The 15,748-nt window shown below is 54.8% G+C and overlaps 1 protein-coding gene and 1 long non-coding RNA gene across 6 annotated transcripts in view; one reads left to right on the top strand and one right to left on the bottom strand.

The window, feature by feature from the left end:
• TNS3 (tensin 3) overlaps positions 1–15,748 on the bottom strand; it is a 197,954-nt gene that overhangs the window by 41,708 nt on the left and 140,498 nt on the right. For all 5 annotated transcript variants that reach the window (XM_039242960.1, XM_039242962.1, XM_039242961.1 and 2 more), the window contains 3 exons: positions 14,125–14,297; positions 13,254–13,380; positions 13,084–13,167 (listed from right to left, as the gene is read on the bottom strand). In XM_039242960.1, coding sequence (XP_039098891.1) covers positions 13,084–13,167; positions 13,254–13,380; positions 14,125–14,297 — 384 coding nt within the window. The remainder of the gene's footprint in view (positions 1–13,083; positions 13,168–13,253; positions 13,381–14,124; positions 14,298–15,748) is intronic.
• Positions 14,229–14,513, top strand: LOC120238893. Its single transcript, XR_005530324.1, has 2 exons — positions 14,229–14,323; positions 14,422–14,513. It is a non-coding gene; the product is annotated as an uncharacterized LOC120238893 (long non-coding RNA).

The raw sequence follows: 15,748 nt of genomic DNA, 5'->3' as shown, positions 1-15,748 counted from the left end.
GCAGCCAGGGACCTTTCTCTGGCTCAGACTCTGGAGGTTTCCTTCCTGGGCACAGTGGACTCCAACATCAGCCACCCGACAGCCTTACCTTCTCTCTCCAGCTCTCAGTCAGGTCCCCTTGGCTGGTGCCCTGTTCCTAGAACAGGCTGCTGGTGGGCCTGAACACCAGGTTCCTCTTCTCCTTTCTCCCTGCTCCTGTCCTTCCCTCTATATGAAAGGCCAACCCCCTCCCCCTACCACAGACACACTAACTAGTGAAGAACTCCTATACACCCTTCAAAGCCCATTTCAAATGACCCTGCATTTTTACATGACTTGGAAACACCATCCCGCTCAGTCACACTGAGGTATGTGGTCCATCCCCCTGTGGCCTAACTCCCCCCCGGCTTTCCCAAAGGCCCCTCAGAGCACAAGCTGCCGCCTCCCCCCCACCCCGACTTGGGAGTGGCCCCGGGCACACACACACAGGGAGGCTTCCAACCACCGCCTGCCCAGCCCCTGTGTGGCCCTCCAACCCACTCATTGCCGCTCACAGGCCCCCCGGGCCACCTCTCCAAATTAGGAAGATCCCCGCATTGCTGGCCCTGAGGTCCATGCAGGGCACTTCCTGTGGGTTGTTTGTGTGCCGGAGGGACAGCGAAAGATGTGTCGGAAATGCCTGACCACGGCCCGGGACAGACTTGGCCGGCAGACGGACGGCCCTTCCCGTGGCTCGACTCTGCCTGAACAGAAAGGAAGGCCACCGCCATGCGGCTGGGCCCAGGAAGGCACTCCAGGGTGGGTCCTTCCCGTGGTCCAGGCAGACGCCGCGGTGGGCCTGATGGGTCTGGGACGGCCGTCAGCTGGGTGGAGCGGAAGCAGGACACACCGTCTGCAAACGCCACTGCCGTGCGGCTTTGAGCCAACTCTCCCCTGACCTGGGCTCTCTGGGTGGGCACTTTAGAACCTTCTGGAGACGTATCTGCCCTGCCTTCTTCTCCTCTTTGCTCGGGGCTCCTAAGGGGGACGGAGCTGATCTCATGGCTGGGCTGGAAGTAGCAGCAATTCTGCTGATGAAAAGTCAGGAAACTGTCCCCTGAAACTGCTGACGGCACCCTGCAAGCCCGACCTGGGTCAGCCGGAGGACACCCCCGAGCCCACGCTCACCCCGCTGGGCCCCAGCAGGCTCACCCCCGGTCAGCGGGGTCACAGATCAAAGGCAAACACGGCCCATCTACTGTGCTGCCCGCAAGCTCGGCTCAGATGGTGCCCACTGGCCCATCAGGTGTGTGATGATGTGTGAGCACCCTGCCCGTCGGGGGGTCACCCAATGAAGCCGAGCCCAACACCCAACAACTGGGGTATCTGTGGGATATGTCTTAGGACTTAGTCCATGACGTCGCGAGGGAGGCTAGGGAGCTGTTCATCAAGGGGGTCATTCACACACTACAAGCTCCTCCCATGTGTGCACAGGGGGCCCTGGGACCCCGGAGAGGAGGCATTAGAGACCCACACGCAGGTCCTCAGCAAGGGCTCTGCCCTAGAAACACAGAAGTGAGGGCTCTCCGGAAGGCCCTGAATGACACACATCGGACAGGGGGCCTCAGGGTGGTCCTGATGCCCTGCCCCTGTTTTCCTGGGACTCACCTGCCCCCCAGCACGCGGGGAGGCGCTGCTCTGGGCTGCTTACGATCCAGTCCGATGACAGGCTTTTGCAGAGAAGGGATTCAGAGCAAACAGTAAAAGCAACCCCCAAAGTTCAGTGATACTTCACAGTCATCCAATGTCAAGGTCCTCTGACGCCTGCTCAAACTGCCCATCTGTCCAGTGTGCGAGCACCTGTACCAGTGGGCACACAGTGCTCACCCGCGAACCCACCGGGGCACACCCTGGGCCCGGGAGCATCCTAAAGGAAACTCCCTTTTTTACACTATTGAATTCTTATTTCCTGGCTTCTGGGTTTTCTACAAACTCGCTCTCTTACAGAAGCACACGGGTAAGCACATGGCACATAATCAATGCTTGAAAGCGACGAATCCCTACACGTGGGCCCGACCAGGCATATACGCGGGTACTGGGCATTCGAGGGCACTAGTCACACACACGTGTGTGATCACGCACTGACCTGTGACAGCACTTAAACCAAAGACTGGGTTTCCTCACCTGATTGGAGCGGTTTGGTCAGGGACACACACCCTAACCTGGGGGCTTGGGTGACAGCCAGGAACAGGGGACGGGAGATGTCTGGCCCTTCTCAGGCCTCGCAACCCATCATCTCCCCGAATGTATCCAGAGGCACGTGGCATCTTACCAGGTGGTGCCTGGTGCTCCCCTCTGGGTGCGCTGTGTGCACAGGGCAGGGACGGGGCCTTTGTCAGAGAAATGACAGCTGTGCCTGCGTTTCCATTTACCCCCTCCTCCCGCCATTCTGCGAGATGCCTGACTGGCTGCAGGGGTTCCCCACTGCACACCCGCCGGGGGCCTCTGCGGGGCGGACAGGAGGCTGACCCACCTGTCCCGTCCCAGGGCTGAGATCAATTTTCAATTCTGCTAACTAACGATGGGGCTCTAGAAGTGCATTTTGAATGAAAAAAAAAAAAAAACACTAATGGGAAGACGCAGGTTTAGTAGGTGATCCTACCCACAGGCTGGAATTCGCCTTCCTTTCTCAGAGATCACCCCTAACACCTCTTCTCACTGCTGTTTAAGTTTCAAAGATGCCAGAGTGTCAGAGCACAGAGTGGGGCCCCCGGAGGCTGTCCCCAAGGCCTGGAGCTGCAGGGCTCAGGATGAAGGGGACAGCAACCTCCCCCACCCCCAGCCCCCTGCCTCCAGCCCCCACTGGGGAAACACAGAAGTTCTGTGCTCTGAGATTCAAGAACAGTCCAACAGAGGGGGAAGAAATGAGCCGATTCAAATAAATTGGGAAAAACAAAGACCCCTCTAAGCCAAAAGAAAGCACACAAAAGACAGCATTCATCGAGGTCAGAAACGGTCGGAAACGGCCCGCTCACGTGGCCACTTCCACGCCCGCCTGCTCAGAGGAGGTGCCTGCACAGAAGGCCAACATGTGAGTATTTTCGGAGCCGCATTCACTCGAATGAATGAACGCTCTCATTCCCAGGCCTGGCTGCACACAGACTGCACCAGCCCACCGGGGATGTTTATTTAAAAAAGAAAAAAATTTTAATGTTTATTTATTTTTGAGGGAGAGACAGAGACAGAACACAGCAGGGGAGGGGCTGAGTGAAGGAGACACAGAATCTGAAACAGGCTCCGGGCTCTGAGCTGTCAGCACAGAGCCTGACGCAGGGCTCGAACCCACGAACCGCGAGATCATGACCTGAGCTGAAGTCGGATGCTTAACCGACTGAGCCCCCCCCCCCCGCACCCCAGAATGTTTATTTTCAAATAGATTTTGAAACACTCAACTTTTCTTTCTTTACTTTCTTAATCTGAGGCTTGGGGGCGCAGGGGTCTCGGTAACAGTTACTCATCCATAGCCGTTACTTGGGGTCCGGTGGCCCTGCTGTGCACGGATCAGTATGCTAGGGCAGGACACGTGTGCAGAGACGTGGACAAGCCCATTCAGTTCACACACACATGCACACGCGGGCCTAAACACAAACACACCATCAGTACCTACACACGTGTGCTTGTTTTCAGGATCTGCGAGATTCAAAGCCATCAGGGCCATGGATAAGTCTCACACACGTCCATGTTCAGCACGTGCCTTTACTCCTACTGTTAACACTCCCATCACAAGTTCATCATGTTTCAAAAGAAAAGAGTCGGGTACAGGAAGGAAACAGGACACCTGGTGGAGGCATTTTGCAGTTTGCTTTGAAGAATGACACTTTTTTTCCTAAACAAAATTAAAGCATTGCCTCCAAGTACTCTCTCACTCTATCAACAAGATGCTCCTGGCTGCTCCCTCTGGCAAACGTCACCCGTCTCGGCCCTTTGAATCCAACTCCAAGGGCTCCTAACAGCGCTTAGCAAACCCCTGAACTCCGACACCAGGGGTGAAGCCCCACATGGTCTGTCCTGCCAGGGGATCAGAATTCCTCCTGGTCTCAGGGTGCCTGGGGGCACAGTCGGTTAAGCATCTGACTCTTGATCGCAGCTCAGGTCATGATCTCATGGTTCATGAGTTCAAGCCCTGAGTCGGGCTCTGTGCTGACAGTGCGGAGCCTGCTTGGGATTCTCTCTCTCCCTCTCTTTCTCTGTGTTCCCCACGTGCATGCTCTGTCTCAAAATAAATAAACTTAAAAAAAAAAAAAAAAGGCTAGGTTTATGTTCCATGAGTTTTATTTCAGTTAAAGAAATCTATCATGGATTAAATTTGAAGTTGCAGTACATGAAAGACCAATTTTGTAATGAAACATTCCCTCATTTTTTCCCACATTGTGAACATCAGGGCTCAGTATTGGGTCAGAAACGACAGAATAGCTCACATCCTTAGCTCCATCATTCGCTCTCTTTCCTGTAGGAGGCTTGCGAGTAAATCACCCCTTCACTCAGTCTTAAAAGTTTCTTGTTTTCAAGAATCACATTTCCTACTGAGACTTTAAAAGCTTCACACCCAATTCCAGAGACCATCTACCCAGAGAGGCAGTGTCAGATCCCCCAGGCTGAGGGCTCAGTCCCCCAGCACGGCCCCTCCCCCACCTGACGCCAGTCCACGTGTCACCTGGGTTCTGCCCGACCAGCTACAGACTAGAGGCGCCCACCACCCCTCCCTGGGTTTGGCGAATTGGCTGGAGCGGCTCACAGGACTCGGGGAACAGATTACTCACTAGATCACTGGTGTGTTATAAAATGACGTAACTCAGGAACGGAGAGAAGGGAGAGCTGCCCAGGGCACGGTCTGGGGAGGGGGCGCCGAGCTCCCACCCCTCCTAGGGCCCACTGTCCCCTCATCTCCACGTGCTCACCAACCCGGAATCTCTCAGGACCCAGTCTGTTGGGGTTTTATGGGGGTTTCATTACAAAGACATAATGGATGAAATCATTGGCCATTGGTGATTGATTCAACCTGCAGCCCCTCCTCCCCAGGTCTGGGGGGTGGGGCTGACAGCTCCATCCCTGTAACCACGTGGGTGGTCTCCCCGCAGCCCCGCCTCCGGAGGTCAGGGGGTGGAGCTTACGGCTCCGCCCCTGGAACCAAGTGTGGTCTCCGCAGCCCCTCCTCCAGAGGCCAGGGGGCGGGGCTGACGGCTCCGCCCCTGTGACCACGTGGGCGGCTGTCCTAGCAACCAGCTCCCACACTCTGTGTAAAAGACTCGTTTCTGCTTCTCCACTAAGGAAACCCCAATGGTTTGGGAGCGCTGTGCCAGGAACGGGCCTGGAGCCTAGATCTGTCTTTCTTACTATAAACCAGAGTCCCAGCCTCCCGTCTGGAGTCGCTGAGAAGTCTAAGGATGGTGTCCCCACATGCACGCGTTTCGCAGGCGTAACCAGGCAGGTCAGAGGCGCCTTTCTCACACACACACACCGTCACCGTCCGGGGCTGCCACAGCCGGCTGGCGCTGGAGGGTCCCAAGTGGGTCAGACCTGCCCTGCTCCGTCCTCATGGGGCTCCCTGCGTCAGATGGGAACCCTCAAAACCTCACAGGACGCCCTCCAGTGTCCCCCCCCCCCCCCGCCCCCCCCCCCCCGTGTCCCCTCCCATCTCCCTTATCCTTCCAGTTAACCAGCACCCCTGGTGGTTACAACCTGCCTCTGGGAGAATTAAACAGTATCTGATCTGAATTCACATTTAAGTGCTGATTATTTGGGACAGGTGTTTAAATGTCCCTAATCGTCCCTGAGCGGGTAGGCCAGAACAACTTACTGAGCCCCCCCCCCCCAGCAGCAGGAGCCGGTCAGGGAGGGCCGCCCCCCCCCCCCCGCCCGCACTCCTACCCAGGCTTCCCATTCCTGCATTTCCCAGTTATCCTGCTTGTTCACTGCGGAAGGGCTGGTGTCTGGTGAGGGTGAATGGCGGGGGGCTCAGACGGGCAGGGCAGGCCGTCACTCAAACCAAGTGGCCAGAGGGCCCGGAGGGAAACGGGAGCACAGGACCTGTGGCCCAGGGAGCCAAGAGCGCACCCTGCACCCACCACCGAACGGCAGGGTGGGCCTCACCTCTGACAGAGTCCCTCCATGACTAAACCAGACTCGGGGTCCTGGGAGCCCCTTCTCCAGAGGCCTGGCCTCTGGCCTCTGGCCTCGGCCCTCTGTCCTTGAAGGGCCCTGATATGGCCAGGATTCTGCAAAGTCATCCCCACCCTGCATCCAAGTCTCTGCCCTCCAGCAGTAAGAATCCTGCTGGGCCAGTTTTGCAAAGATCCCCCTTCCTGTGCCTCTCAGTAATTTTCCACACACTGACCCGTCCCAGGGCTGAAGTGCAGCACAGATCTCCCCGCCGTCTCCCACCTGTATCTCGTGCCCACCACCCTCCCTCCTTCCCCTGTCCTATGGGCTGTCCAGAGAGTCAGCTCGTGGGACACAAGGAGGGCTTCTGCGCAGTGAAGAGTTCCACCGTGTGCTAACTAAAACGACGCCAGAACGGCACTGACGCTGTAACGGTCACAGCAACAAAATCTGAAACCCGCTGTTTCTCCTTTAGCCTAGAGAGTGTGCGCTTGGCGCCACTCGCCCTTCAAACGCGCAGACCTCCTCAGCAGGCAACAAGCAGTAGAAACTGACCGAGCTCATGGGGTCCTCTGGAGGGGTCTTCGCCGGCCCTGGGATCCCTGGACCCATCCCCGCTCATGCCCTCCAGGAGGGCGAGGCTGGTTGAATGCCAAGTACCCAGTGCACGTGCTGACCGCACCCATGTCTACTCTATTTACACTTTGTCATCATACAGAATTCCAAACACAACCGTACGGTAAACCGCCCCCCACCCAGCCCACTGGCCGCCAATACTCCTTCAACCACACCTGCACCATCTCCCCCAGTGAGATTTACTCGGAACTTGTGAGTTTGAGCCCCTTGTAAATTCACACACAGCTGTCAAGCATTACACAGGGATGCCCTGTACCCTTTTTTTGCAATAATTATATCTGTCTATAATTTTTAAAATTAAAATTCAAGTTAGTTAACACAGAGTATAGTATTAATTTCAAGAGTAGAACCCAGCAATTCGTCTCTGACATGACACCCAGTGCCCATCCAACAGGTGCCCTCGATGCCCATCCTCCATCACACCCATCTCCCCACCCACCTCCCCTCCATCAACCCTCACTTTGTTCTCTGTATTTAAGAGTCTCTTATAGTTTGCTTCTCTCTCTGTTATTATCTTAGTTTTCCTCCGCTTCCCCTATGTGCATCTGTTGTGTTTCTTAAATTCCACGTGAGTGAAATCATATGAGAGATATCTTTCTCTGACTTATTTCGCTCAGCATATCTTCCAGTTCCCTCCACACTGTTGCAAATGACAAGATGTCCTTTTTCATCACTGAGTAGTATTCACTCCATTGTATATATAAACCACGTCTTCTTTATCCGTTCGTCCTACCCTACAACCCCACAACGGCACTACTTTGGAATTTATCCAAAGGATACAGAAATGCTGATCCAAGGGGCGCCTGGATGGCTCAGTCAGAAGCATCTGACTTCAGCCCAGGTTATGATCTCACAGTTGGCTCACAAGTTCAAGCCCTGCGTCCGGCTCTGTACTGACAGCTCAGAGCCTGGAGCCTGCTTCAGATTCTGTGTCTCCCTCTCTCTCTGCCCCTCCCCTGCTTGTGTTCTCTCTTTCTCAAAAGTAAATAAACTTAAATGAATAAAAAATAAATAATAAGGGAAAGGCTAAGTTAATAAAAAATAATATTCAAAGAGGCACACATGCCCCGATGTTTATAGCTATGGACAATAGCCCTACCTTCCTCATCCACTTTGCCCCGAAGGCAGAAGGACTCGAGGACCTTAACATTGATACAGCCTATGTAGGTAACGTCCCCACCCACAAGGGCCCCTCGGGTGCCCCTCTGAAGCCACACCCACTCCCTTCCCCACTGGGTCCCTCCTGTAACACATAGAAAACATTTTCCCTTTCTACGATTCTTCATGGCAAGGATGTTACAGAAGTGGATCCGTGCAGCAGGTCAACCTCAGGGAATGACTTTGCTCTGGAAATTCCAGGTTATTCCATGTTATCAGGAGTTGGCTGGATTCCACCATGAGTATGAAGGACATGTAGGCTGTTTCCAGCCGGGGGCTACTAAAAACAGAGCCATTAGAAACACTTGCAGAGGGGTTTTTGTGTGACTAGAAATCTATTTCTTCAGGATGAAAACTCAGGGGTCCACTGCTGAACCACAGGTAGTAGCACGTGTAGCTCTTGTTTGTTGTTGGTTTTTTTTTGGGTTTTTTTTGTTTTTTTTTTTTATGAAAGTGCCAGACCGTTTCCCAGAAAGGCGGCACCATTTTACACCCCCACCATCAGTAAATGCGACTTCCCGTTTCTCCACATCCTCACCAGCATTTGGTGCTGACCCTATTTTAATTTTTCCCATTCTGCTAGGTCCATAGTGATCCCTCACCGTGGTCTACACACCAGCATCTCACTGGTGGTCCACTGCGCCGCGCCTCCTTCACAGGCTTATCTGCCGTCTGTCCATCCTCCTCAGTGAGAGGTCTCTGGGCTTTTACCCGAGTTCTGATTGGGTTGTTTCTTAGTAAGTAGAGGGCAAATACTTTCTGTTGTTTCCCCTTTCAACCCCTTAGCAGTCTCTTCTTCAAGCAAAGTCTTTCCATTTTGATGGAGTCCGACTTTATCAATCTTCCCTTTTATGGATTGTGCTTTGGGGGTTAACTCTTGCTTAGCCTGGGATACCAAAGCTCTTCTATTTGTTTTTTCCTAAAAGTTTTATAGTTTCATATTTCAGTTTGAGATCCATTTTAGGTTAATTTTTGTCTAAGATACAAGACTTTGGTTGATTTTGTTTTGTTTTGTTTTTTGACTGTGGGTCCCTAGTGACTCCAGTGCCATTCGTGAAAAGGACATATTTTCCTTCATTGACTCGCTTTTCTGCACCTTTTCCAAAAGAAATCAGTTGGGCATATTTGTGGGGGTGTATTTTTGGGTTCCCCATGCCTTTCCTGATTGTCCCTTGCCCCTTACACAGTCCTGATTACTGTCGTGACCCAGAAAGTCTAGAAATGAGCTTGCCCATGCCTCCTATTCTTTCTCAAAATTATCTTAGCTATCCGAGTTCCTTTGCATTTTCACACAAACTTCAAAATTATCTTGCCTAGATCTACAAAAAACAAAAACAAAACGTTGCTGGGATTTTTATAGGAATTATGTGAAACTGTACATCAGATTGAGAAGAACTGACATCTTCAGCAGGGTGAGGCTTCCAACACAGTAGGTGTCTTCATTATTTATATCTTTTTTTCCTTTCTTTCACCGACACTGTGGAGTTTTCAACATGAGCCTTTCAGGTTTTCTTGGGCTTACGCCTTAGTATTTCGCTTTTTCGATCTAGCATAAATGGCACTGTATGTTTAACTGAGGTCTGTACCTGTTCACTGCTGGTGTACAGAAACATAATTGATTCTGGTGTGCTCCTCTGGTGGCCTGCCACCAGCTGACTCCACCTAATTGTTCTAGGAGATTCTTCATAGGTTCCTTGGAATTATCCGCAAAGATAGATGATGAATCTGCAACAAGGGGCAGTTTTATTTCTTCCCCTCCACTCTGTTCTCTTGTATTTCCTTTTCTTGTTTGATGCCTCCTGTAGAATTTTCCAGCATTGTGTGTGAGCTGCAGGGGTCTTTTTAGATTCTTTTTATGAGGCTGAGGAAGCTCCCCTCTCAGCTATTCTGTCAGGAGTTTACAGTCATGAACAGATGTGAATTTAGTCCAAAAAAATTCCTTTGCATCAAGGAATTTCTTCTTTATCCATTAAATAAGATGGACTACACTGGCGGGTCCTCAAAGAGCTTTGCATCCTTACAATAAATCCCATTTGGTCAAGGTGTGTGATTTTTTTTTTTTTATATATACACTATGAATCTATTTCCTTGTGTCTGGTTAAGGGACTTTGCATCTGTTCATAAGGGATAATGGTCTATCTTTTCCCTCTGTTGTCTATGTGTGGGTTTGGTACCAGGGTACCTTCATAGGATGAATTCTATGTTTCTAGAAGGGTCTTTGTGGAATTATTGCTAATTTTTCTTTAAATGTTTGGTACAATTCTCCAGTGAAACCATTGGGGGAAATGTGTAAATTACGAATTCAATTTCCTCGATAGTTACACAGTATTATATTGTCTATTTCACGTCGGGTGGGTGGTCACGGAGCATTCTCATCAGTAACCACTGAGTGCGGAGCCGCAGCCCTGATCCTGTCTGCAGGGGCTGCGGGGATGGGCCCCCTTCACTGCTGACCTCCCTAATCTGTGTCTTCATCCTTTTCCGTCTTCAGAGAGATCTGTCAACTTTCCTGATCTCTTGCTCTTTTTTCATTTACTTTTTCTTTTTTCTTCATTCATAATTTCATTGATGTCTGTTTATGTTATACATTATCTATTATATTGTTGTAATTTCATTGGTTCTGCTTATACGTATGATTTTTTTTCCCTCTGGGCATCTAGCGGTTCCGGAGATAAGAGTTCAAACTCTCCGTTCCAGACAACATGTATGCTTATGGCCGCCAAATTTCCCATCAGCACGGTGTTTGAGGTCTGTCCCACCAATTTTGAAATGTTTTCCTTTGGCTGTGTTCAAGTCAAGATGCTTTTGAATTTCCTTTGAGAATTTCTCTTGGACCCATGGATTACGGGCTGCTTCATCTCCAGGCATTTGGGAATTCTCCCATTCCTGCTTCTGGTTGGGCTTCCTTTTGAGCGGAGCACGAAGTCAGCAGGGCATAGGTTCTCCCCAGAGAATGGATCCACAGCCCAGGATGCAGACCCCAGGAGTTCTGTGGTCCCGGCACCCATGGCCAATCTGCCTTCTTCCCCCCACGATTCAGCCTTCTGGCCCCTGTTCCATGCAGACCACCAGGTGTGCAGTCACACCTCGCAGGAGGAACAGGGAAGACGACGTCACTCCATGCCAGGACACCAGCGCCCCTCTCTGGCTGCGGACCTAAAGCAAATCCTCTCCTGTATCCACACGGTGGCATCTGACTCTAAACGACACAGGACCAGGCCTTACGTGAGATGCCTGGCAGATCCCAGCCGACACTGCACACGGGTCACAGATGGGGTGTTGTTGTAGGTGCAGATGGGGTCAGGCTTAGAGGATGGCTGAGCCGGAGACACACAGTTATTCTGCGGTGGGATTCAAACTCCAGCCCGCTGAGACCTTCCTGTGCCTTCCCAGCACTGACACGACGTCACTCCCCGCTCAGCTGAGAAAAGTGAAAACCAAGCCCTGTCTACTCTGACAACTTGGATCAAAAAGCCCCCGGCTGGGGAGTGAGGCTGATGTGCAGTTGCTGCGGAGTCACCCGTGGCCCGGGGGAGTCACCCACCACCCAGGCTGTGCGCAGCGCACCAGACCAACCACGTCAGGACTGATACGGGGATATTGACACAGGGAAGGCACCCAGGATGACCGCCGGCCGCACGGATGACGGGTGCCACGCCTGTCCCACCCACGCTGAGCACACCAACCTCAATCCCCTCCCCCGGCCTTTCTCAAGTTCCAGAAGGGTTTTATACTCCCTCGAGGTGCCTCCACACAGTGACCCCAGCGGCCAAGTCAGGGGCTGCTGCTCAACCTAAAGGTTCTTTCCAGCATGTTCTGTCCTTGGGTGGCTCATCCATGTCCCCCAGCCGCCACCAGCACGTCTCCAACAAAGCTGATGTCAATACAGTGACATCAGCCCTCAGCCATGGTGGGCTGGGAGGAGGAACGATGTCCCTGTGTTTGCTGCCATCTGCGTCGTTCCAGGACAGAACAGCCTCCTCCCGCATGACGCTCACAAAACACACACGTGTGACAGCACTGCACACCCTCTCCCTACCCCACGCTTCACTCCCACCTACTAGAAAGGCGGGCTGTGTGACTGCTGCGCGCTGTGCCGACAGAGACGCACGTGTGGTCCTAGAGCCACAGACGGACTTGGGGAGAAGGACAACCCTTCTTCTAAATGACACACAGACCTGGTTTTCTCCAGGAAAGGAAGGACAGGGCACCAGCTGGCTCAGGACGACCACCGCTGGGGAAGGAGGCAGACTTAAGTGCTCTCCCAGGAAGTGTGCCAGAGAACCATTCAGGGAGCCTTCTCCCCCAGGAGAAAGCCAGCCGCAGAAGGAATCCACACCCACAGAGAAGATTTTCGAATGCACCTGGGGGTGGGGGGCGCCCAGGGGGGTCAGTTGGCTAAGCGTCCAACTTCAGCTCAGGTCATGATCTCACGGTTCGGGGTTTGAGCCCCATGACGGGCTCTGTGCTGACAGCTCAGAGCCTGGAGCCTGCTTCAGATTCTGTGTCTCCCTCTCTCCCTGACCCTCCCCTCTGAACCCTGTCTCAAAAATAAATCAGACATTAGAAAGAAATAATAAATGCACATAGGGCTCCAGCTACAGCTCCTCTCCATGTGCCTGGGGTCAGCCTATCCTGGACACTCAAGACAAGTGGGGAGAGGGGGGTCGGGGTCCGCAGGAAGGAGTGTGGAGTGGCCCTGTCGCCACTGCTCAGCCACAGTCCCCTCAACAGGGGTTGTGTGTCATACTTGAACAACACACCGTGTGTGCTAAGTGTCCAGGGGCTGAGACAGACCCGTCCCGGAAGTCGTCGCCCCCTGGGCAGATCCAGGGCCGTGGGCTGGGGTCTCGGGGCTGCACGCCCCGCTGCAGACCAGGGAGCTCGCTGGCCCTGGGGGCCCAGTTCCTCTGTAAAGGGCGGGCCTTCCAGCCTCTAGGTAGGGAGAGGTGGAGAAGCAGGGAGTCTCCGCCCCGGAGCCCACGGCCCCTCCCACCTTGCATGAGTGGCAGGTGACCCCCGAAGGGTTCCGCAGACGTGCGCCCACAGGATGCAGGCGGCGTCAGCCCCCCACCAACAGCCCTCCTGGCTTCCCAGGCTCCAGGGATCGTACACTCGAGGGACGGTTTGGGCGTGAGACGCCCACGCAGAGGGGAGGGGGCGGCCTCTCACCGTGAGCTCCTCTGCACAGGCCGCTGGCGCCGGCCACCTGCGGCCCGGGCGGGCTGAACGGCGCATATCGCGGCGGCGTCGTCACTGGAAAAGAAAGTGGAGCGGAGCCCTCATGGCCGCGTTCTCCCCGACGCGGCGCCCGCCCGCCGTGAGCTTGGCTCGGTTCTTACCGTACGGAGTTTCCGGAGACACGGGAAATGCGGGCGTGGGGGACGGCGAGTCACTGCCGCTTTTGGTCGGAGAGAAGTTCCTGCCGCTGAGTCCATCGGGGTCTGGGGGGTACGCGGCAGCCGCCGTCTGGAAGTGGTACAGGGACTCAGGTGAATGCCACTTCCTGACGGCCCGCCGTGTGCCAACAGGGGGCCGGTCCCCGTGCACGGCCACCGCTGGTGGCCACGGTAAACTGGGGAGAGCTTCAGTGACACGCAGGAAGAGGGAGTCCCTGTGGCCTGTCCACCCTCCGACACACGGAGCTGGCAGAGATGGCTGGGCTCGGGGGGGAGACAGGATAAAAGTCATCGCTACCCGTGGCTGCCCACAAGTATATGAAAGTACACAGAGTCTGAAGGACTCATCCCAAATGTCTCTCCTCTTTCTATTCTGGGCTCAGACCTCGTCCCCTCCCCCAACAATGAAGGCAGGGATGGGGAGGGGCTCACTGTTCTGAGTTCTGACCCATCTACCTGCAGTATCTTAGCAGCACCTCCCCCCCCCACTAAGATGCTCCGTGGAACCCACCACGGGCCCCACACCCATGCTGACCCACTTCCCTCCCGGGGAGTCTGCGTGCCCCTGGCCACTGCTGTCCACCTTCAGCCACCCGCAGGCTCCCTCCCGCCTCACCGCACCACGAGGTCAGGGTGCAGAGGCTCAGAGGAACCCCAGCCGCCAAGCTGTGCCCTCTGGGGACGGCTGTGCACCCAGGCTCTCCCGACCACACCCTTGCCTTTCCAGGAGGAACTGTCTGGGAGATGGGAGGGATTCTGGGGTGTCACTGGGACTGTGATTGCGAAGTGTGCAGACCCAGCTATCAGTGCGTACCTCCTTGGCGTCGGGCGGAGACAGGAAAGGCGACAGGCTTGCAGCCTGCTCCGCACCCGGGGTCTTGCCCCATCCGCACTTGGGGAAGGCCGGCTGCCCGGCACCTTCGTTATCATACTGCCCGAGGCTCAGCTTCCGGAATCTTCCGCCTAGTGGCTTCTCCCCTGGGGAGCCTGACAGAGAGACACATGGGCTGCAGGTGATCTAACAGCCAAGCACACAGTCCTTAATTAAGACCCGACCACAATTTCTCAAAGATGCTTCCTATTTTTTTTCACTTTTTGTTTCTAGTTCCAGGACGTCCTGTTCCTGTTCCCCTCCCCCCATACCTGGCAGCCTCTGTGGACTTGCCCCTTCTGGATGTTTCCTATAAATGGAATCCCACCCCACGTGTCCTGTGCTGTGTGGCTTCTGTCACTGGGTGTCGTGCCCCAGCCTGCCACTCTCTGACCCACCTTTGTTCATTTCCTGTTTCTCCCAGGAAAGACCTTTGTGCACTGGAGGCCAGGACGGAGCCTGCCCTCCCCTCACCGAGGGGGCACGGAGGGTCCCTGGTGGCTTGAACGTGATCCGGCCAGGCCCCCTGATGGCGGCAGGCGCCTGGGGGCTTTATGACCCGAGACCCTTCACCCCTGGTCCGTCTTCCCCTTCTCAGGCCTTCGCGGTCCACTTTGGGGTCATGTCGCTTGTGTTTTGTGTTAGGACAGCCAAGGACATAAGAACTCAGAGCAGAGACACAGAACATTTCCCTGACTCACGAACGCGCCACCTACGCACCCAACCGTGCAGACATTTCCCTTCCTCAGACGCGGTCCTGCCTCTTTACCTCTGCACCCCGGCCGTCCCCTATTTGCTCCTGTGCTCGGCCCCAGCATACACGGACAGTGACATCACATCCACTACCTTGTACACCCTTCACTTCATGCCTGGCTGGCACTGCTGGCTCAGGGAGACACGGGGGCTGCTGGAGGCGATGCGTGCATGACAAGGGCACCCTTGCCCTCAGGGAACACGAGGCGGCACTGCCAGAAACCAGTAGCTCCTGCAAGAAGGCCCACCCCCTCCAGGGCCAGCTTCGGACATGCCCACCGCACTGGGAAAGGACCAGACAGGTATCCAATGGCAGGTGAGCACCAGGGGCCTGTGGACCCAACCTCTGCGCGAATCACTATCTCCTGCTTCCAAGCCTGGAGCAGCACGGTCCAGCCAGCTACGGAGGGTCCGCCCAGATGGGGTCCAGCCAGCCACGGAGGGTCTGCTGGGATGGGGTCTGGGCCATGCACGATGGAAGGGAGGGCGTTTTCAGGCCGTGATCTGCACCGAAGCATCTCATCAAAGTTTCCCTTGCCAAAGGGGCAAAAACACAGGCCACATAGTCAGGAGAGGCCAGGCCTATCTAGGTGACAGGTCCTGGCCTCCTCTGGGACCAGGAGGACCCTCTTGGAGAAACGGGGCAGGTATGAGATGCAGCCACAGCACCAGGCCAGCGGGAGCGACCCCTGCCTGGTGGGCAGGACAAGCCAAGAAGGAGAGGGGGGCCAGGCTGACCCATTTCTGCAGACGAGGGGCACGGGGTCTGGGTCGGGACCTGCCCTGCCCCACACGGCAAGTCATGGATCACAGG

The sequence above is a fragment of the Hyaena hyaena genome, unplaced genomic scaffold (assembly GCF_003009895.1).
Source record: "Hyaena hyaena isolate Hyena2069 unplaced genomic scaffold, ASM300989v1 scaffold_218, whole genome shotgun sequence".
NCBI lineage: Eukaryota > Metazoa > Chordata > Mammalia > Carnivora > Hyaenidae > Hyaena > Hyaena hyaena.
Note: the sequence above shows the minus strand (reverse complement) of the source record. Positions and strands in the feature narration are given on the sequence as shown.